This window comes from Cetorhinus maximus, chromosome 8, assembly GCF_964194155.1.
Source record: "Cetorhinus maximus chromosome 8, sCetMax3.hap1.1, whole genome shotgun sequence".
Lineage (NCBI taxonomy): Eukaryota > Metazoa > Chordata > Chondrichthyes > Lamniformes > Cetorhinidae > Cetorhinus > Cetorhinus maximus.
Window position 1 is genome coordinate 121,183,470 of NC_135886.1, and position 23,155 is coordinate 121,206,624.

At 44.0% G+C, this 23,155-nt stretch overlaps 1 protein-coding gene across 5 annotated transcripts in view; it reads right to left on the reverse strand.

The window, feature by feature from the left end:
- Window positions 1-7,539: 7,539 nt before the first annotated feature.
- The window catches only part of LOC144683928 (serine/threonine-protein kinase PAK 3), a 220,547-nt gene continuing 204,931 nt past the window's right edge, over window positions 7,540-23,155 (reverse strand). For all 5 annotated transcript variants that reach the window (XM_078547514.1, XM_078547511.1, XM_078547512.1 and 2 more), the window contains 4 exons: window positions 20,978-21,077; window positions 18,236-18,432; window positions 10,456-10,593; window positions 7,540-8,201 (listed from right to left, as the gene is read on the reverse strand). In XM_078547514.1, coding sequence (XP_078403640.1) covers window positions 8,115-8,201; window positions 10,456-10,593; window positions 18,236-18,432; window positions 20,978-21,077 — 522 coding nt within the window. In that variant the 3' untranslated portion in view covers window positions 7,540-8,114. The remainder of the gene's footprint in view (window positions 8,202-10,455; window positions 10,594-18,235; window positions 18,433-20,977; window positions 21,078-23,155) is intronic.

A 23,155-nucleotide genomic window follows, 5' to 3' on the forward strand; every position in this document is an offset into this window, starting at 1 on the left:
TTCCTACTCTCTGTCCCCCTCCTTTCTTAAGCAAAGATGGTAGATTAGCCATTTTCCAATCCACAGGGACCCTTCCAGAATCTGAGGAATTTTGGAAGATTATAGTCAATGCCTCTATCTCTGCAGTCACTTCTTTTAATACCAAGAATGCAGGCCATTTAGTCCTGCGAACTTGTCAGCCTTTGGGTCTAATAGTTTTCCCAGCACCTTTTCCCTGGTGTTGATGATCTTTTGAAGTTTCTCCCTCCTATTAACGTTTTTAATTTTCAAGTATCTTTGGGAAGTTTTCTAAGTCTTCTACTGTGAAGACTGACAAAAACCAACTCGTTCAACACCTCTACCATTTCTTTGTTTTCCATTATCAATTCCCCAAACTCTCTCTCCAGAGGACCAACAATAGCTTTAGTTATTCATTTCCTATTTAAATACTCGTAGAAACTCTTACTGTTTTTATATTACTAGCTAGCTTTCTCTCATACTCTTCTTTCTCCCTTTTTTTTTTAGTCATTCTTTGCTGGTTCTTAAAATCAGACCAATTTTCTGACCTACCACAAATATTTGCAAATTTGTACAATGTTTCTTTCAATGTGACACAATACTTAACTTCTTTATACATCCTTCTTGAAGAGCCTTTCTTTTCTACTGGGATAAACCTTTGCTGAGAGTTATTAAGTATTTTCTTAAAAGTCTGCCACTGTATTTCTACTGTACTATCCTTTAACCTTGTTTCCTAGTTCACTTCAACTAGCTCTAATTTCATACCTTTATCCAGGTTTAAAACGAGTCTTGGGCCCACACTTCACCCTTTCATACAGATGATCACCGTCACCGAAAGGCTCCTTTACTATGGGGTGATTGATTAATCCTGTGTCATTGCTCATTACCAGGTCCAGAATAGCCTGCTCCCTCATTGACACTAGAACACACTGCTCTAAGAAATTATCCTGAATACACCCTATGAACTCATTTTCCAGGCTACCTTTGCCAGTCTGATTTGTCCAATCTACATGTAGATTAAAGCCATCCGTGATTATTGCAGATCCTTCCTCAAAACCTTATTTATTTCTTCCTATATACTCTGTCTTAGTTTAACTACTAGGGGGCCTATAAACCACTCCCACAAGTGAACTCTTACCTCCTATTTCTTGTCTTTACTCAAACCTATTCTATATCTTGCTCTTTCAAGCTAAGGTCATCTCTCACTATTGTACTAACGACATCCTTAATTAACAGCGCCACCCCACCACCTTTTCAGAGTTTCCTGTCTTTCTGAAATGTCAACCACTCTTCAACATTCAGGTCCAAGTCTCGGTCACCCTGCAACCATGTCTCTGTGATGGTTATCAGGTCATACATACTTATTTCTATCTGTGCTAACAATTCATCCATTTTGTTATGAATGCTGTGTGCCTTGAACTTCATCTTTTTACCATTTTTGCAATCTCTGGCCTTGCCTGCTGGTGCACTCTTAAATTTGCACCCCCTGTCCTTTGCTGCCACACTCTTGTTATCTTTATCCAAATTGCTACCTTGCTCTAGCACCTTGTTGTTACCCATTGATTTACTACATCTCCTCTCACATGATTCCTTCGCCCCACTATTTAGTTTAAAGTCCTCTCTAACACCCTAGTTATATGGCTCACCAGGCCACTGGTCCCAGCACTGTTCAGGTGGAGACAATCCCAATGGTGCAGCTCCCACTTCCCTCTGTATAGCTGCCAGTGCCCCATGAATTGAAACCCACTTCTCCCACACCATTCTTTAAACCATGCATTCATTTCTCTAATCTTATTTCCCCTTCGCTAATTTGCTCATGGCTCAGGTAATAATCCAGAGATTATCACCTTTGCGATTCTGATTTTTAGTTTAGCCTCTAGCTACTCATAATCCCCAAGCAGAGCGTCCATCCTGGTCCTCTCTGTTTTATTGGTACCAACGTGGACCATAACAACTGGATCCTCCCCCTCCCACTGCAAGTTCCTTTCCAGCCCCAAGCAGATATCCCGAACTCTGGCATCGGGCAGGCAACACAGCCATCTGGACTCTTGCTGTCAGCTGCAGAGAACTTGGTCAATCCCCATGACTATACTGTCTGCCACCACCACTAAATTCCTATTAGACTTCCCCCACTTGGCTGGCTTCCAGTACCACTGTGCAATGGTCAGTTTGTTCATTCACCCTACAGCCCCCGCTTTTGTCCCCACAAGCTGTAAGAACCGCGAACCATATCGGACAATTGCAAGAGCTGAGGCTCCTCCACTTCTACCTTCTCAATCCCGTTAACTGCCTCACTTGCAGTCAACTCTCCAGTCTCTGGCTACTGACCAAATCAGAAGACCCTAACCTAAAGGTTAGATTCTGGAATAAAGTGTCTAGGTAACTGTCCCCTTCCCTGATGCATCACAGTGCCTGCAGCTCAACTCCAGCTCAATGACTCTGAGCCAAAGCTCCTCAAGCCATTGACACTTACTACAGACGTGTTTGCCTTGGATCACACTAGTGTTCAGAAATTCCCACATTCTGCAGTCACAATACATCACCTGCCCTGCCATCATTATTGTGTTAATTAATCGATTATAATTTTCTTAATTTATAATTAATAAACCATATTACTCCCAATGAGCTTTACCACCGCTAGTAAGCCTTACGACTACTAATGAAACCTTACAATTATGAATAAATTACAGTTTAGAAAGATAAATGAGGCAAATACTCACCATCCAATCACTTACCTGCCGTGTTCCTGCCCTTTGCCATTATAACTTACCTCAGAACAGGCACAGGAAGACTGCCCATCACATGCAGGCATGGATTTAATTGAAATGTTGAGGCCTTTTTCACTTATGAATTCAGGAGGTGCACATCCAACAGCTCTGCTATGATGGAATTCTGCAGTGTGGCTAAAGGAGGTCACGGTAAGTTAACAATCTATTCTTTTAGGTGGAATTGTGAATAGACAGGGGCAGTAATATTCTCTTGGGCTCTGCAAGGTGTCCTTGGCCTTGCCTCTTCATCCAGCACTGAAATCTTAATCCAAACTCCCTCCCCAGAGCTAACATCATGCCGTGGACCCTTTCCTTACCTGCATGCCATCATTGACCTCCTGATCTGATTTCTGCTCACTTCCATCAGCCCTGATGTTGATCCCACTGTCTTTTGGTGGGGAGATATGCTGGAATATTTAAATGACTGGCCAGAGTTTCAATGGCCTGGACCCCTGGCTGAACTCAGCATGGGGGGGCAGTTTCCTTCCTGCCAGAGTTAAAATCGATCTTCAAGTCCCTGAAATCAGTGTAGGGATACTAATGCATTCACGTAATCAATCTAAAATTCCTCTCTGCTATTTTAGCATGAACATGTTTAAAACAAATGGTTAACACCTTAGTAACGGCCCAGTCTCAAGGTTCATATGTCATGGGCAGGTGAGTAACTTCGACACAAGCCTACACAGGATCATCCCAGAATTTACAACATTATAAAGCTTCCAAAGGAAGACATAATTAAAAATTAAAAGTGAGCACGGCATAGTCTTCTATTGTTTAAATGACTTTTATTTGCAATACTTTAGGTCAAAGCTTCAAACTCCAATTTTTTTGTGGTTTTTCTTTTTTACACTAAAGACACTAATCATGCACAATCCACGGTTTAAATGAATTACTTCTATTGCTTCGTCTCGTCTGAAACACTGGGAGACCAGACGGAACGAAAAAATGAAAACAAAACATAATAAACCAACAACATAGCTGAACGCTGAGGTCTGGGATTGTGTGCGCGCAACAAAGTCATTTCCAGCATTTCCCCAAATTAAATTAAAAAACTGTCAAAAGGAAAAAAAAAATTCCAGAGTACCTTTTTAAAAATTCATTTTCACAGTAGAAGAAATTTCACATCAAATGTACAGGGTAACACTTCTTCCAAAAGAGGACATACAGGCAAAGAAATATCGAAACAAAAAAAGATGCCATGATACGTTGAACAGCAATATTCCATCCTATTCCAACTCTTATTTTCCTATGGTTTGAATGTATAACATTCAGCGTCTCTTGCAATTATTCTTAAAATACTCTTAACTACAATTAAATTTTCTTATACATTTAAATGAACACATCAGTGATTTTTTTTTTTCCTTGAAGATGGTATAAGGAGGTGATGGCAACTCATATTGCCAAACAAATATGGAGGGAAAGATAAAAAATGTGGAATGGTTCTCATTTAAGCATAGCGCATTTAAAAAAAAACGTTTGCTTCAATTTTGGCCTAAGCCTTCTGAAATCAAAGTTTTGTTGGAATGTTTACAATAAGCATTTTCTTGATCTTTTAAAAATATAAGTATTTGCTACCATGGTACTGATGAGGCAGGCTAGATGACCAAAGAACTAACTCCCAAATGATCATCCGACGATTGTGTTGGTAATTGTGTTTTTTTTAAAAGAACTACTGGATACTGGAAATAAAAAAAAAAGTTTCTTTCATCCAGCTCCCCCTGGTGGCGCAGTGTCAGAAAAAGATACAGTTAAAAGCTTTCTCAGAAATACTTTAATTTTGTGATTTTAAAAAAATGATAACAAACGGTTCTGAAGCTTATGTGAGGTTGCCACAGAAACTGTTGAAGAACAGAGTTCATGAGAGTTTACAAAAAGCATTCGATTTCCTCGACTTCTAACTGCAGCTGAATAACAATACAAGGCCGGCCAGCCTTTGCCACCTCACTCAAGTGCCCATTTCTCACTGCATAGTGTCAGCACACAACAGGAGCCGTGAGTAGATCACAGCCATGCCTGATTCTGTCTTCATCAGCTATTGGGACACATGTTCTTTCCAGCAGGAACTACTAGACAGCAATCTGCAGCAGGAAACTTGGCTGATTTTTACCTCCCCTCCCCCACTCCATTGCGCCAAAGATGAGTGCTGTTGCTAATTATAGCACCCATACTGAGATCAGCTAACCTAGCACAGACTGGGGACTGAGCCTTATGCTACATGGGTTGGCATTCCTCTGGCGCTGCACCTTTTTTGACAATGAAAATCATTTTACAGGACAGCAAAGATTTTAATTATGATGTAGTGTTCCCTTATATTTGGTTAAAACTGTACAAATCAAAATAAACCTTTCCCACAAGGGAAGAAAAGCATCAAAATTAAAAATTGCTCCAACCTACCGTTGAAATTTTATATACTAAAACATCAAAGGAACTCCTCCCCTTTGGTTGGTCTTTGAATGTGATTTGTTTGGAGTAAATGAACTTTGACACATCTATACTGGAGTCTCTGACAAGATCCCAGATTCTCAAAATCTTAACAATAGAAAACACTGAATAGCTCATCCTTTCACTGATTAGTAGCTTTCTCAGAAATACTTTAATTTTGTGATTTTAAAAAAATGATAACAAACGGTTCTGAAGCTTATGTGAGGTGGCCACAGAAACTGTTGAAGAACAGAGTTCATGAGAGTTTACAAAAAGCATTCGATTTCCTGGACTTCTAACTGCAACTGAATAGCATTACAAGGCAAATCCTCCCTCCTTCCCTGTCTCAGTAAAGTTTCCTGCAGGCTCTCTGGCTTCATGACTAACTAGGAATCTTGCTGGATAAGCTCAATATGTTGGGAGCTTGCATGCTCTTAGTCAGAAATGTATATGTATATCATAGGTGTCGCTTCAGAATACCATTCCCACAATTGACAGGATATCACCAAACCTTCGAACCTTACATTGGGTAAGACTGATTTTTTGCCTTATTCCATACTTCAGTATAGCAACCCTCACCACTATTCATCAAGATTCCAGAGAAAATAAATTTAAGTCGGTCCTCTGGTTTAGTTAAAAGTTAAGCAAAATGGCTCTTCCACTGATGTGGGAGAATGCACCGATGTTTTGTGACCATTTACTAGTGACACATCCAGCTATGGATGTCAGCTGGAAGTAGGCCTTGGGGGAAAGGGTAAAGAATGTCACCATGAGAGTTGTTTCCCCAAGGTAAAGGGTGATTACATCAGTAGTGGAGAAGGCCTGCAGTGTCCCCATCACTAGATGAATATCTTTTTAAGTAGGAAACCTCAGTTCCCAACTTGATGTGGTGTTTTGGGTGAGTCTAAAAGTTAACTCTTTAATCAGCTGTACTACAGATATTGTGCTGCTTATTCTGCCCTGTGAAATATTACATATTTATTTAAATCTCATTCATAAAAAGGTAGTTGGCTATATACACTGGATATTTCTGGTGACAGGACTCTTCCTTGGAGCCCTCTATTCATCCATTAACTGTGAAACTGAGGCTCAATGTGACAAATAGAACAATAAAAGGATCTCCACAGTGCATGGTTACTTCCCAGTGTCAGCATCAATGTCTTTGGTCTGTTTTCAAACCAATTGAGAGACTTTTTACTCAGTCTCAGGTGAGATGGACACAATTTATTTTTTTTAAAAGAAATCTCACGTCAGCCCAGTGTATGCCCACCATTTGAAGGACCATACGAGGGTTCAGGGGCTATGTGGCCTCGCTATGGGATAGGCATCCTCCAAATGGGCTATTGGGGGAAAAAAAAAGTATCCAGATTACGCTGAGAGGTGAGCAGATAAACCTTCATTTTTGTTACCCCACGGAGCTTAATTTTCATTTAATATAGCCTGTCAGCTCACTGGAAAGCAGTAGCTTTTGGCAGAGATAAAACAATGTAGTTATTCAGTGCAAAATGTAAACTGAAGTGCCTGTAAACCGTTCGTGAAGGCTCGTGATCAACTTATTATTGAAAAGAACATACCAGCGGGTTTCTTTCTGACGGAAGTAAGCTGATTTTTAAAGTTTACATGCTGACGGGATTCTATTTTTTCACCCCAATGTGGATAGTGCAAATACTGGAGCTTTGTTTGCTAAGCATGAGCCAGGCAGTAATCCTGTTGTAAGGATGACTTCTGACTGCCCACTGGCATTCGGGTAGGCAGGAGGGGAAGGGCGTTGGACTTACTTTCTGCTCATTCCAATTCATATCGTTTCATTATTATTAGATATCATGTTTCCCGGGAAAATAGTTTAGAAAACTGTGGGGGTGAAAACAGATAGTATACATGGGCGCACGCACGCACGCACACACGCAACTCCAACCCTTTTAAGCTTCCTTGCAAAATGATTCCCATCACTGAGACAGAATCATATGAAGAGGATTTGGCCTTTCTCCATTTGGACAATGCAACCAACATTTGGGTTCCTAGCCGCCTTACAGTGATTGTGTCAGGACACGTGGATCTTCCCTTTGCCAGGAATGGTTTCCACTATTTCAACAATTACACTACAATTGAGCCCGCCCTTATCTAACAGCTTTTCGTCAATGGAAAATGGAACCTTTCCACAATACCGTAGTTGATCAGAAAAAAAAAATATTGAGATATCCAACAAAAAAACCCAACAGTTCCAACTCCATTATCAATAAATATTGAGAGAATATACTAAAGAAATATTAAGAGATAGACTTGAAACCTGTAAAAAATATATATATATACACAAAAGAATGAAAACTTCATTCGTCACAGAACGTTGAATGTGTTATAAAGCAATACCAAAGAACTTAAGGCCTCTTTATTTAGTCTGACAGAGTATCTCTCTTTTGTAAGCATGGCATGGTTTAGTACCCACTGGAACATTAAAATACCCAGACATTTACTTCACAATCACAGCAATGCCTGAAGAGTTGTTTTTGTTCATCAAAACTGATTACTCAATTGCTAATTTATAGCAATGAGCCCCTTAAGCCTTGATAGTTTACAAATTCTCTACTTAGATCCCCCCCCACCAAAGTGACCAAATGTTTTTTTTTAAAAAAAGAGAATTTTTTTTTTATGTTGGGAGGAGAAAAGTGAAAAATCAAAAAATAAAAACACCACAATGCCATATCAATATGGGCAACTCTGTGTAAAATTAAGACTTCAGATGGGATCAAACAAGGTGTTAAGATGAGAAGAGACATCATTGTAGTACCCCATCGCTGTGCTAGCTTTCTCTGTCCTGAAGCGGAAAGACCTCGAGGTTTCTCCAGGTGAGACACTGTCCAGCTCTGGTTAGCCCCTCTTTGAAGACAGGAGGGAGGGCGAGAGGGGTGACGATGGAAACCATCCCTTGCTCTAACGGTTGTTTTTAACTGCCTCCTTAGCCGCAATTATCAGAGGGGTGAGGCTCGAGAGTGGCTTTGCAAATTTCAAGAACGGATGCTGAAAGGAAACCATAATAATATTGATATAAAACGGAGAAAAGGCAACATGACTAACTTTGCCAGAACTAATTGTTGAAAAGTATGGAGATGAAACTGCGCAGAGATTGCAATAATTAAGCTTTCAGGCGATACTGTAGGATGAGGCTGAGCAGCTGGGCTAAGTGTGACAAAAAAGAAAAAAACAAAGAATATCTCAGCGAAGAAAGCAAACTGATTTTTAAAAATCCTTAGCTTTGACATTGATTATACTTCACGACGTTTTTTCCCCCAAATAATTTCAACTGGTATGAGAAGATTTTAACCACAATGGCCCAATGGTGTCATTAGCCTGGAATAGTCTTGGAGCTGTTCCCATTCCACTACCCTAGCTCTGCTGGAAGTTCTGCAGAAATCTTGCTAGTGGACCTAAATAGGGCTTTCTGCCACCCTTCCAGCAAAGCAACTCCAAGGAGACTTCAGGCCAATGGCACTGCATCAGCACCCATTACACAAAATACATCATATGGCTGCTTGAATGCAAAGCTCAACTAGCATCAGCCCGTATTGAGACCAGGCTCTGTGGGCTTCATCAGCATTACACCTTTCTCGCTGTAACCACACACACACATACACACACACACAGTCAAGGTTCATATATCAACAATGTCCATGTGGGTAAGGAACTAATCCCTCAAGAAAAGGATGGGGTGCAGACAATCAGAAAACACTGAGAAAGCTAAATTGCAGAAGAAACCTAATTTAAAAAATTAACTACACTCTTTCTCTAAACAGACCAAACATGTTCATAATAAGTAGGCATGTTCCAGGAGAATCGTGCAGCAGATGGAAACTCAGCATGCATATCTCACTATTGCCTGGTGAAACTAAAAGCTATAGGGTTCCAAGAGGTGTCTTCAAACAGGAAGTTTCTCTATGTGTGAAATTTGTGTTGCTCACAATGAGCAGTACAGTCTATTACTGGCACATAGGCCTGAATTTTCCCAGCCCAGCATATTGTTGCTGGGGTGGGGGGGGGCGGGGTGGTTGGGAAGTGGGGTATGGAGGGCTGGAAAGTCTCAATGGAATTGCACTGGGTCGGCTGTATATTTCCGCCTCCATGTGCTTTTCCCAGAGGCAGCTCCCAGTGGCCTCAATTTTTTTTAATTTGTTCATGGGATATGGGTATCAATAGCTAGGACAGCATTTATTGCCCATCCCTGACTGTCCTTGTTCAGAGGGCATTTAAGGGTCAACCACATTTTGCTGTGGGTCTGGAGTCACATGTAGGCCAGACCAGGTAAGGACGGCAAATTTCCTCCCCTAAAGGACATTAGTGAGCCAGATGGGTTTTTACAAAAATCAGCAATGGTTCCCTGGTCATCATCAGCCCTTTAATTCCAGGTTTTTATTGGATTCAAATTTCAGCACCTGCTGTGGTGGGATTCGAACCCTGCTCCCCAGAGCATTCCTGGGTCACTATGCCACCGCCTCCCCACCTGCAGCGGCGGGTAGCCACTTAGGGTACTTAATAGAGCAGTCAAGTCGCTATTCTGGCAATGGATTGGAATTTTCCAGACACTGCACGTGCTCTCCACTGTGTCAGGAGCCCAACATTGCAGAGGACGCACTTCACAGCAGGAGGTCTGCGACATCAAATGTTTGCGGCCTTCTATTAATTTGCTGGCAGTAAATTGCAGTGCTCAGGTCTCCTCAAGCAGACGACATGCCATAGCAGCCACTTCATGAAGACTGATGTCTCCACTAAAGTTGTGTCTGTTGCAATGGTGGCCACTCCACTCCTACAGAAGGCGCCTCCAAAGAACTGGTGCTGCTCCTGATGCTGGTCCCACAGCATGAAGGAGGCCCTCACCTATGCTGAATGGGATGCCCAACGCTGGAACCCGGCGCTGTCCCTAATTAGTTGGGGCTCCTGCATTTGGCTTTTTAATTGACTGTCTCCGGGAAGATCACACTGATGTCTTGGCAGAGTCACTTCCAGTATCCCTAGTCAGAATTTTGACCGACATAAGGATTACAAACCACCCAGCAAATTTCAGTCCATGGTGACAGCATCCTGCACTCCCAGGTTAGGTTTTGCATTGTACACACTGGAGAGTAAAACTGCCTCTACTCTGCCCAATAATATGCCTCCACCTTAATCCCCAAACAGTACATTCATTGCAACAGGGTGACATTTTTCCCAAATGCTTCGTCGCAAGTACTAAGCCTAGAAAGTCAATAGGTGAAATGTTAGAAAGGTTTTGCTACACAACCTGTAAAAGTTCTTTAGCTGAGCCCCGGCGCTCCACGTCCATCTCCAAGCAGCGATTGAGGAAGTCCCTGAAGACTCCCGAGAGTTTCTCTGGGTTCTGCAGTTCTGGAGTCCCATTGGTAGCAATCAAATACAAGGCCTAACAATCAAAACAGAAGAGGTATTGGTGGAGCATGAAGAAGCATTCTTTTAAGGAACATATAAAAATTTGAAATCCATAAAGGTAAAGACGACCACAGGAATCCAATTAAATTAAAAAAAAATCAAGTAATCATTCCTCTTTGATAATTCTTTTTTAAACAGTGAATGCTGGTGAGATCATCGAGGGGAAATGAAATGCAGAGCTGTGGGGCTAAATTTTACCAGCGCTTGGGATTGGCTGGGAGGTGGGAAGGCTGCCAAAAAAGATATGGGAGGATGGGAAGGTCATGGAGGCTGCCCCATCCTCAGAGGCAACGGCCACCCCGCCGGCAACGGTGCCCACCTGCCCTCAGCGCCCACCCTCTCCCGCCAACTCACTGGGACCTACCTGCCTGCCTGGCCCCCACATCCCCAGACTCATTTACATGTCTTTGAGGGCCATCCATGCGCCCTCATTCTGCAGGTGCAACCCTAGCAGTGGCCACCGCAAGGGGTGGCGCTGCCGAGATTGCTGAGCTGTTGGCTCTCTGATTAGGACGGCAGTCTCTGGGGCAGGCCACCATCCTGAATAGGGACACCAGCCTCAATGGCAGCCAGTTAATTGGCCACTGCTGGGAAGATGCCCCCCTGAATCCTGCCAGCAAGCTACGCAGCATTGCCGCCCGTTTTCGCTCGCTGCAGCGGGATCTCAGCCTTCGCAGTAAAATCCAGCCTCTGGATTTCTGACAACAAAGAACAGCTGAAATAAAATGCAAAACAGATACTGGAACAATGCTGTGTTCAGTCTCTAACAGTGGCTCCTCCGATGGGTAATCCCACATTGTGGTGTGACAATATTCCATAAAAATCAGGAGGTCCCAGTTTTGACTAGTTCTGTAGCGAGTCGGTTGATCTTAACCATAGCGGCAACTGAAATGTTACAAATGGACTCAGTGCTCCTGGGCTAGGGAGGGGGAAGAGAACGAGAAGTCAGTCATACATCAACTCTTGATCACTGTCCAATATCCGACTGGAAAATGAAAGCAGAAAATGAAGACTGGAAAATTGAGGGCAGAACCAAGCTTGGCTGCAATTCTCCTGCGGCCTGCTTGTGAAGATCGTTGTCAAGCCAATTCTTGAGAAGAAGATTCATTTAAGGAAAAGCTAGGTAAGTACACACGGGGGAAAGGGATAGAAGGGTATGTTGATATGGTGAAATGAAGTAAGGCAGGAGGAGCCTCATGTGGAGCATACATCCGTTGGGTTAAATGGTCTGTTTCTTTGCTTTAAACTGCATGCAAGATGTTTCAGGAAACCCAAACTGTGAACAGTACATCAGTTTACTGTAGTCAGCAAGAATGAACAATAAGGATAAAATGAAGGGATTAAAAAGTTGAAACGTTAATGTACATTAAGATGAATCATTATTTAACTAACTTGATTGAGTTTTTGATGAGGTAACAGAGGGTTGACGAGGGTGATGTGATTGATGTGGTGTACATGAACTTCCAAAGGAATTTGATAAGGTGTGATATAATAGGCATGTTAGCAAAGTTGAAGCCCATGGAATAAAAAGGACAGTGGCAGCATGGATACAAAGTTGGCCGAGTGACAGAAAGCAGATAGTAGCAGTGAACAGTTGCTTTTCCAGACTCGAGGTTCCCCTAGGGTCAGTACTAGGATCACTGCTTTTGTTGATCTATATTAATGACCTAGGCTTGGATGTTCAGGGCACAGTTTCAAAATTTGCAGATGACATAAAATTTGGAAATATTCTGAACTGTGAGGGGGTTAGTGATAGACAGTAAGAGGACGTAGACAGGCTGGTAGAATAGTCAACATGTGGCAGATGAAATTTAATTTTCCTTTATTCATTTATGGGATGTGAGCATTGCTGGCGAGGCCAGCATTTATTGTCCATCCCGCATTGCCCTTGAGAAGTTGGTGGTGAGCTGCCTTCTTGAACTACTGCAATCCATGTGGTGTAGATACACCCACAGTGCTGTTAGGGAGGGAGTTCCAGGATTTTGGCCCAGCAACAGTGAAGGAACAGCAATATATTTCCAAGTCAAGATGGTGAGTGACTTGGAGGGGAACTTCCAGGTGGTGATGTTCCCATATGTCTGCTGCCCTTGTCTTTCTAGATGGTAGCGGTCGTGGGTTTGGAAGGTGCTACCTAAGGAGCCTTGGTGTGTTTCTGCAGTGCATCTTGTAGGTGGTACATACTGTTGCCACTATTCATTGGTGGGGGAGGGAGTGAATGTTTGTATAACGGGTGCCAATCAAGCAGGCTGCTTTGCTCTGGATGATATCAAGCTTCTTGAGTGTTGATGGAGCTGCACTCATCCAGGCAAGTGGGGAGTGTTCCATCACACTCCTGACTTGTGCCTTGTAGATGGCGGAAAGGCTGTGGGGAGTCAGCAGGTGAGTTACTCGCTGTAGGATTCCTGGCCTCTGACCTGCTCTTGTAGCCACAGTTTTTATATGGCTAGTCCAGTTCAGAAGTGTGAAGTGATACATTTTGGTAAGAAGAATGAGGAGAGGCAATATCAAATAAAGGGTACAATTCTAAAGTGGGTGCAGGAACAGAGGGATGTGGTTGTATACTCTTTTGAGTAACAATTAAAACAAATGAATAATTAATCAAGTGCTCAGCCGTTTAAAGGGCACTGTAACAAAAACAAAACTTGAAAGGAAGCTTATTAAAATTAAATTAAAATGCTGCTTGGGGTGGCTGATGATGCACTCCGGTCCCTGTGGTGCCCACCAGTTGCAGAAGGCTTCAAGCGTACCAGCAGAAGGCCTAGGTGTATATGTACACAGGTAGTAAGGCAGGTTGAGAAAGTGAAACAAAAACAGAATTACCTGGAAAAACTCAGCAGGTCTGGCAGCATCGGCGGAGAAGAAATCAGTTAACGTTTCGAGCCTTCATGGCCCTTCGGCAGAACTGAAGCATAGTTAGAGGAAGGGAGAAATATAAATTGGTTTAGGGTGGGGGGGGGGGAGAGAGAGAGACATTGAGGGTGTGGTGATTGTGGAGATGAGCAGATAATCAAAAGATGTCACAGACAAAAGGGTCAAAGAGGTGTTTTGTCTGAGAAAAGTGCTAATTAAGAATGGAGGACAGGATATTCAAAGTACAGCTCTAGTGGGGGTGGGGTGGAAAGGCTAACAAGGTTTTAGTTTTAGATTTAAGAATAATGGAAATAGGTGGGGAAAGAAGAATCTATATAAATTATTGAAAAAAAAAGCGGGGGGGGGGGGGGTGGGGGTGTGGGGGGAAGAAACGGGGTGGGGATGGGGGGAGGGAGCGTTTAAGATCTAAAGTTGTTGAATTCAATATTCAGCCCGGAAGGCTGTAAAGTGCCTAGTCGGAAGATGAGGTGCTGTTCCTCCAGTTTGCGCTGGGCTTCACTGGAACAATGCAGCAAGCCAAGGACAGACATGTGGGCAAGAGAACAGGGTGGAGTGTTAAAATGGCAAGCGACAGGGAGGTTTGGGTCTTTCTTGCGGACAGACCGCAGGTGTTCTGCAAAGCGGTCGCCCAGTTTGCGTTTGGTCTCTCCAATGTAGAGGAGACTGCATTGGGAGCAACGAATGCAGTAGACTAAGTTAGGGGAAATGCAAGTGAAATGCTGCTTCACTTGAAAGGAGTGTTTGGGCCCTTGGACGGTGAGGAGAGAGGAAGTGAAGGGGCAGGTGTTGCATCTTCTGCGTGGGCATGGGGAGGTGCCATAAGTGGGGGTTGAGGAGTAGGGGGTGATGGAGGAGTGGATGAGAAAGTGGTCAGGAGAGAATAGGGGATTATGGGCTTTATAAATAGAGGCATAGAGTACAAAAGCAAGGAACTTATGATGAACCTTTATAAAATACTAGTTTGGCCTCAATTGGAGTATTGTGAAGGGGTTCAGGAAAGATTAGAAGAATGATTCCCTGCACGATGGGTTTCAGTTACCTGGATAGATTGGAGAAGCTGGGGTTGTTCTCTTTAGAGAGGAGAAGGTTGAGAGGAGGTCTGTTAGAGCTGTTCAAAATCATGAGTGTTCTAGACAGAGTACTGTAAATCGCAACATATAAGTCATCCTTTGAAGCCTCCAAAAATCCTTCCAACAACGGGGGTCGACTTATATGCTAAGTATAAAATATGGAGCGCCAGTGAGTGGTTGCCAATTTGAGATGTGTGATAAAAACATAACACTGGTAATTCATATTAAATTAATGTGGCACCGTTTATTGAATGAATTAATTGTACAAAAATACCTTTAACCACAATGAAAGCATTTTTAAAATCTGTCAAATTCATCGTCTTCGGCATCCGATGCAAAGAGTTCATTGCGTTCATCGTCACTTTGGCTATGGTATCATCATAAGGATCCCACTCTGGATCACATGTGGCGCTTTCAGAATCATCTCTCCACAATAAATCATTTCACTCTCCATCCAGTGAATTGGATATTTCGCATTTTTTAAATGATCTGATGACACTAATCTTTGAATGGCTTGTTGAGGCACGCATCCAAAGGTTGAACTATGGATGTTAGACCCCTGGTATAACTGTAATGTGGGTGTTATTTCTTTGCAGTCACCTCAATCTCATTGTTTATATGGAATTTGAATGTGCTCAAAACTAATAAGCTGCATTCTTGACGTAGGCCACTGGGACACCTATTGCACACATTATCGATTCATAACTTCACTCCATCCTCATCCATCCAACTGTTGTCATGGACATGCCCAAAAGCTCCTGCAGGGAACTTGATTTTCAGCATGGTTTTAGGTTTGAAAATTACTATAGGCTTTAATTTTATTCTAAGGGCCATGCAGGCCAGTACTACCGCGAATTTTGACTTCTTATGTCCTGTGGTTTTCACTGGGACTGTTTTCAAACCTTTCCACTCCACAGTTTTGCTGTTGGGCATACCAAAATTCATGGGTGTTTCATCTATGTTGCCAATGCGACTTAATGGATACTCGTGCTTTTGCTGCTGTCTGGTGAATCACTGGAAACTTGTAATTTTGGCATTGAGGTCTTTTGATAGTTCCTGAGCAACCTTGGTCTTCTGCTGCAAAACTAGACTGTCTTGTTCCATAAGGCCAACTAGCTGTTGGTCTGAAATCTTTGTTGGACTCAGGGTTTGATTTAGCCCACTTAAGTGTGCATATATGCATTGCATTTCGGGTGACAATGTAACCATTCTGATGCATGCTTCTCAAGATCAGGCCAGTGGCTGGTCCCTGCCCTGATGGCGCATTTGATCTCGGGCATCTTCTTTTCCTTCCGTTCTCCCACCGCTTTTCCACTAAGACCAAATTCCCTCGCACAGTTATTTGACGAGTTAGCAAATGTCAAAACTTTTAACTTGAAAGTAACTTTGTACTTCTTTCGTTTTGTTGGAGGACCCATTTCTGTTCGCCAGTTGCCATACCGTGCGCAGTCGTCTTAAATTACTGCGCATCTTCTTCGCAACACAGCCTGTGTCGCCTCCTTGACCCCATCCACCGACTTACAGTATAAGATAAGTAAAACATGCATTTCTGGGGTGAAAAACTGAGGCTGACTACTAATGCAAGTATAGCATTTTGTAGCTGAGGGGGGTGGGGGGCAGTGGGTGTCGATTAATACACTTTAGTATTTGCAAAAATGTGATTCTTGATGCTGTAAAATGGGGTTGACTTTATATGCTGAGATCTACAGTAAATAGAGAGAAACTGGTGGAAGCGTCAAGAACCAGAAGACCCTGATATAAGGCGGAATGCGGTCTGGAGCCAGGAGGTCCTGGTAGAACCAAAATTGAACATCGGTGAGCGGATTATTGCTGCTTGATAACACTGCAAACGACACCTTCCATCACTTTGCTGATAACCGGAAGTAGTTTGATGGGGTATTAATTGGCTGAATTGGATTGGATTTGTCCTACCGCATTTAGGCAGGACATACGTGGGCAACTTTCCACTTTGCCAGGTAGATGCCAATTTTGTAGCTGTGCTGCAATGGCTTGGCTAGAGACGCCGTTGGTTCTGAGGCATAAATCTTCAGCCATACAGAAGGGATGTTGGAGCCAATGGTCTTTCCTACAGCTAGTGTGCTCAGCTGTTTTTTGATATAATGTAGAACGAATCAAATTGATTTGAGAACTGGATTCTGTGATATGCTGGGGACCTCAAGAGGAGGCCAAGAGATGGGTCATCCACTCTGGGCTTCTGCTGAAGATGGCTGCGGACACTTTAGCCTCATCTTTGTTACCCGAGATTCTGACTTTACAGCAGAAGTTGGCAATTTTAAAATCCCTTGTAGTTCCTGTGAGCCTTGTTGTTCCTTCTGAGTTCCAAATACATCTGCTTACTTGGGTTCCCTCCTGCCTATATCCTTAGTGTTTTGAAACCGAGGGTGGGATTTCCAGCCCTGCCCGCTGCCAGGATCGTCTGGTCCCACCGAAAGTCAGTCGAGTTTTGGCCGGGCTGCCGAATCTCCCACGGCGAGGCCAGAAAATCACAGCCCAAGACTCGTCACTCAACCTCAAATTCAATGGTTCTCAGGATCTCAATGTGATGGTGGCCGGATAACCAGGCAAGTAGGGTGACTTCGAGGCGGGGTGTTGGGTGGGGAGAGGGGATGGGGGGTGCGGAGGGTGACCGGGAGGCCGCAGATGATTTTGGGGCAGAGGGGCCTTGTCCTCCATTGGGCAGAGGGGTGTTCAAACTGGAGGGTTCCCTCAAACTCGCTGTAGTAAAATACCAGCAGGGTTGGGAGGAGGCCCTCAAGTGGCCATTAATTGGCTACGCGAGGGCCTCAGTTGGCCCAAGTGTGAGCAGGCTGCCCACCACCTACTCCATCGCTGGTAAAATCCCAACGTAAGCAGATAGACAACAGGCACTATGACCCACCATCTTGCCTCCTGATTTTACAACCATCCTCCCTCCCTCACTGCCTTCCAGCCCACTCCAGGGGTGAGGGGAGGTAAAATTCAGGCCGCTGCATGTGAACTTCTCTTTGCTCGATGAAAGATCGCACATGCTATCAAATTTAGCTCAGGCTGTAAATTACTAAACAAATGTACTGAATATAGTGCCAACAATATAATTATGCGACTTACAGACTATACCAATTACCCTGAAGGGTCCTAAACAACAAACACTGCCCCTCAATATTAAACTGACCCTTGAAATATGATCCCTTTACTTGTTATTTGATTATTGGTTACCATGGAGCCCTCTGATTAATAGTGCATCTCTGCGGGCTTCTAGTTAATTTGAGTTTAGCACAAGTGGCCAGATACAAGTTCACAACTAGAAGCTGCCAGCTACAGAGCTATCCATCAAAGGCAATACAAAGATTCAGGCCCCTGTCTCCCTGACCTGACACATCTTTATCTCAAATGTTAATGCCAGGTAAAGCTATTAACTTAGCTACAGGATGTCAAACATGTTGTTGCTCAACTGAGTGGAATGGAACATTAGTCTCTGACAAACAATGCCCACACAACTACGTTGGTCTGAACTGTAAATATCGGCCAGACTCAAATATATGATCCTTACAGCTTGAATAAAATCATCTGAGGGAAGTAGTTTTAACGCGCATATACTGAGGCCAGTGATGAGAGAATTCAACCCACTAAAATCGTCCATTTTCTCACAATCGTTATGAATTGAAAGCAGCTTACCCTGAGAGGGTTTTCATTCAGATAAGGTGGCTCTCCTTCAATCATTTCAATTGCCATAATTCCTAATGACCATATGTCCACTTTAGGACCATAGGCTTTCCGTGTTACTACTTCTGGTGCCATCCAGTACGGCGTCCCCACCATCGTGCTCCGTTTGTTCTGCTCGGGGGTGATCTGAGCGCAGAATCCAAAATCCGCTGCAAATTAAAACAAAACAATTCAAGGTTACCAATGTGAAATGTACTGCGGCTTCCGATCTTTTCCGACCCTCTGGCCCAGAGGATGAATCCAGGAAGCGATTTCACAGCTCCAATACACAGCTCTATCCCTGGGATCAATGAATAAAGGTTATACTCAAGCAGAGAAAAAAACGAGAGAACTAGATTTTTCCAACTGAGGTAAATTGTCCCACATTCTTTTAATGTTGGATATTTCACCGGCTGGTTTTTTTTTAAATGGAAAGACAAAAGGATTGATGGAACGTTAATGGGGGTTGCATTCAAACATGAGGAAGTGGTGCTTCAGTCGTACAGAGTTTTATTCAAACCCCCCAACTGGAACACTGTACAGGTACAGGTGTCTTAAAACCGGCAACCTCGGGACAGAGTCTGTGCCAGGTTTTGGATTTTGCCAGTTTCCGGTTCGGCGGGGAGTGGGGGTGGGGGGGGGTTCGGGGTCAGGGATCGCACAAACTAATAGGAGAGCAGGAGAAGACAGGCGCGCAAAGCTGATAACTAGTCAGCACACCACCGCGCTAATGCGGCACCTAGCCAAACAATTCGGTAAGTTATTTTACTCACCCGATAATAATTAAAATTCACGCACGACAGCTCAAAAAAAAATGTCCGGTTTTCAAATAGCCAGGTGCGAAACACTGTACTGGGTTTTAGGCACAAAATTTGAGGCAATGCATATTGGCTTTCGGAAAGCACAGCACAGATTGACCAGAGTAAGTCAAGTTCCAAACTGTGAGGTCACATTGCATAACTTTGGGCTGTATCCCCTTGCATACAGGAGATTTGCAAGGGGGGGCGGCGGTGATGTGGTTGAGGATAATGGAATTCAATAAGTTAGATATAGGCTGAATTTTCCCCCCTTTAGGGGGGGAAGTTGATGGGCTGGCGCATACGGGCGCGCTTCCGATCGGCGCCCCCGATTGGAGGCGCGGCGCCATTTTACGTGGACAGGCCAATTAAGGTTCGTCCAGCGTGACGTCCACACAGAAGCGCTATGCGCTCCCTGTGTGGGGGGGGGGAATTCCCAAAATCCGCACGAAAGAGCGCACTCATTTCCCTGAGGCTAAGTGCAGTCTCAGGGAGATCGGCTGTACATTAAAAAATATTAAAAATAGAGAAAAAAAAATTCCCTGACATGTCCCCTCATGTGACAATGTCACATGAGTTGGGACATGTCCATAATTTTTACACAATCTTTATTAAAAATTTTTAAAGCCTACATGGAACCTCATCCCGCCCGTGGATGAGGTTTAATGTTTTTTCCAGTTCCCGCCAGGGCTCCTGGCCTGCCCGCCAACCTTAAGGTTGGACGGGCAGGTCCTTTAATTGCTTAATTTACCCTGTCAATGGCCTCAAGTGGCCACTGACAGGTGGGTGGGCTGCACAGCTGATTTTGCTGCGCCCCCGCTTTCCTGAAAATTTAAATAGGGCGCGGTGATGTCGGGAATTCCGCCCGATGTCACCGCGCGTCATTTTACGCATCGGCGACCGGGCCCCGCCCCCTGCTTGCCGACTTGTAAAATTCCGCCCTATGAAGCTATTTTGCCCGGTGAAGAGAATCCAGAACAAGAAGGTATAATCTTTAATTTAGAGCTCGGGTATTCAGTGCTGAAATCAGGAAGCACTTTTCATATAAAGGATAGCGTAAGTTTGAAACTCTCTCTCCAAAAGGCTCCGGGTATTGGGGCAATTAGAGTTTTCACGATGGAGGTCAATAGATTTTTGTTGGGTAAGCGTGTCAAGAGGTTTGGAGCAAAGGCAGAAAATTGGAGTTGTGATGCTGATCGACCATGATCCAACTGATTGGCAGAGCAGGCTCGAGCGGCTGAATGGCCTCTTCCGTTCCTAATCTTCCTATGCTCAGGGCTCACATAGGAAGAAATAACAAGTCTGGCTGAGTATCAGAGGGCAGTTGGCACCTATGGAACCGTGTCCTAGATCCTCCGATTAGCAGGAAGGAGGAATTTCTTTTAAAAAAGGAAAGATATAAGGAGCTGAGAAATGAAAAATTTCAGTCGTTTTGACAATAATTATTAAGTATTTAAATTAATCTTCCTACATTTAAGTGACAACAGATGAAGTGAAGTGAGTAGCTGGTGAGTCTTTTTTTTTAAGTAGTAATTTTTATTATCTAACAGATAGAGGAACGGCAGGGCAACTCCGATCCCTGGAGTGCACATCCTGTTCCATATGGGAATTCCAGGACATTTCCGATGTCCTGGATAACTACTTGTGGAGGAAGTGTCATCAACTGCATCAACCCTCTTATCTCTTCAAGGAACTCAGGCAAGTTAGCTAAACATGATTTTCTCTTAACAAATCCGTGTTGGCTTTCCTTAATCAACCCACATTTGCACAAGTGGCTATAAATTTTGACCTGAATTATCATTTCTGAAAGCTTTCCCATCACTGACTGCCACATGGCTTCCTTCTATGCTGTAACCATTCTACGATTCTGTGATAAGCATGCTGCATCAGGCTACGAATTGCTCCCTTTTCTACATACTTAATTTAACCGATCCATCCATTCCCAGGAGTATGTTGTCACTCTTGATATCTCTGTGGATGACCTGATTGGAGTGAAGGAATTCCAGGGCTTGTAAACACTGTTGGAAGAAAACAAAACGGCACCATCAAGTTAAGAATTCTTTCCTGCCTCTTCTGTAAACATCCTTTTACACAGGGCAGGTTTCATTTAAGCAAGTTGAATTATCATCTACACAGGGTTCAGAAGCAGCATTCTGATAAAAGGTCATTGACCTGAGAGGTTGGGTTAAATTTTACGAAGGGCACTCAGGACCCTCAATGTCATGGTTAAAAAGTGGGGCCTGAGCCTGCACTTGCTGGCAACAGGACCGGCTCAGACGATTATACGCCAGGCAGCCGCCCACTTGGCAGCCTGTGGGCCCAACGTCCAATTAAGTTCGGCAGGCCAGCTCTTGATGCTATTGGCCCAGAGAGCCCGCCGCTCTGAAGGCTCAGCAGTGCCACTGGGAGAGGCAGTCGCTGCTGAGGTATGCAGGAGAGCTTGAGAGCTGGGCCAGGTATCGAAAAAATATTTTAAAAATGGCTGTGACACTGCCAACGCCGTGCATGCGAAGTTCTAGTGTTTTAATCTGAGAGGGTTAGGAGCCTGGGGCAGGAGGGGTTAGGGTCCCGAAACCAGGAAGCACGGATTTCTTTGACCATCTTTGAGTTTTAATTCCTGCCAGTGTGAAACAACTTCTTGTATGAAATTAGGAAAGGCAAATAATAAATTGGGTATTTAATGTAATATTAATTGTTATAGGAATGTCGATCTATAATAATGTAACTGCATGTGACCCAAACACAACACATTGTCGTAGATTTTCAGAAACGTGCTTCACAAAACAGCCCAGAGAATTGTAAAAGAGATTAACCCCGATGGCTATAAAGCAGACCTGTGAAACCCTGATCATCAACCCAACCTCAATCTGCCCCCCTGTTGCTTAATGACATTTCTCCTGTCTGTCTGAACTCTGGAGAAAAGGGTATCAGGCTGGAAAAGCCTACTACCTATCTAGCCTGGGGAAGAGGTATAATCTTCCAGCATCAGAGAGACTGAAAAAGGCAGCAACTCAACAAGCTTGATAGTGTGTTCACTATTCCATCTCCAACCTCGCATTGCGCCATTCTCTACTTTCCTGCTGTATCAGGTATTTCTGTGGCCGCATTCAGTTCGCGACCACGCCCGCATTTTATTTATTTATCTCTTTAACACTGTTTCCTTTACGTGAATTAAAGGTGCAGATTGTGTCAAGTAAACTGCCAACCTGGCTGACACAAAGGAAAGACAAAGGGCAGGGTTCCCCCTCCCCGCCAGAGGGGAAGTTGAAGTGCGGACACGCAAGATGCGCACCTCCGATTGGCGCCGCCATTTTACGTGGGTGGGCCAATTAAGGCCCGCCCAGCGCGACGTCCGCATGAAAGCGCTGTGCACTCCCTTTGCGGGCGGGTGGGGGGTGATTCCCTGAACCGAGAGTGCGATATTTCGCACATATGCACGAAAGAGCGCACTCATTTCCCTGAGGCTAAGTGCAGCCTCAGGGAGATCGGCTCTAATGTACAAATTATTAAAAATAGAAAAAAAAATCCCTGACTTGTCCCCTCATGTGACACTGTCACATGAATTGGGACATGTCCATAACTTTAAAAAAAACTTTAATTACATTTTTTAAAACCTACATGAAACTTCATCCCGCCCGTGGATGAGGTTTCGTGCTTTTTCTAATCCCCGCCAGGGCTCCTGGCCGACCCGCCAACCTTAAGGTTGGACGGACAGGTCCATTAATTACTTCAATGACTCTGTCAACGGCCTCAATTGGCCATTGACAGGTCGGCGGGTGCACAGCTGACTTTGCTGCACCCCCTCCTACCGGAAAATTTAAATGGGGAGCGGTGATGTCGGGAGTTCTGTCCGACATCATTCCGCGTCATTTTACGCGTCGGCGAGTGGACCCCCCCCCCTGCTCGCCAACGGGAAAATCCTGCCCAAAGAGAAAAATGCAGCACGGGAATTGTAACCATCCTCAGTGGACGCTGGTTGTCTTGGCAGTGGATAGGTGCTCACCAGGTTCAGGCAGTTACCTTGCACATAAATGCTAATTGGGTTTTACAGCATCAGTAGGATCCCAATGGCATTTCAACCAGAGCCTGAGTGTGG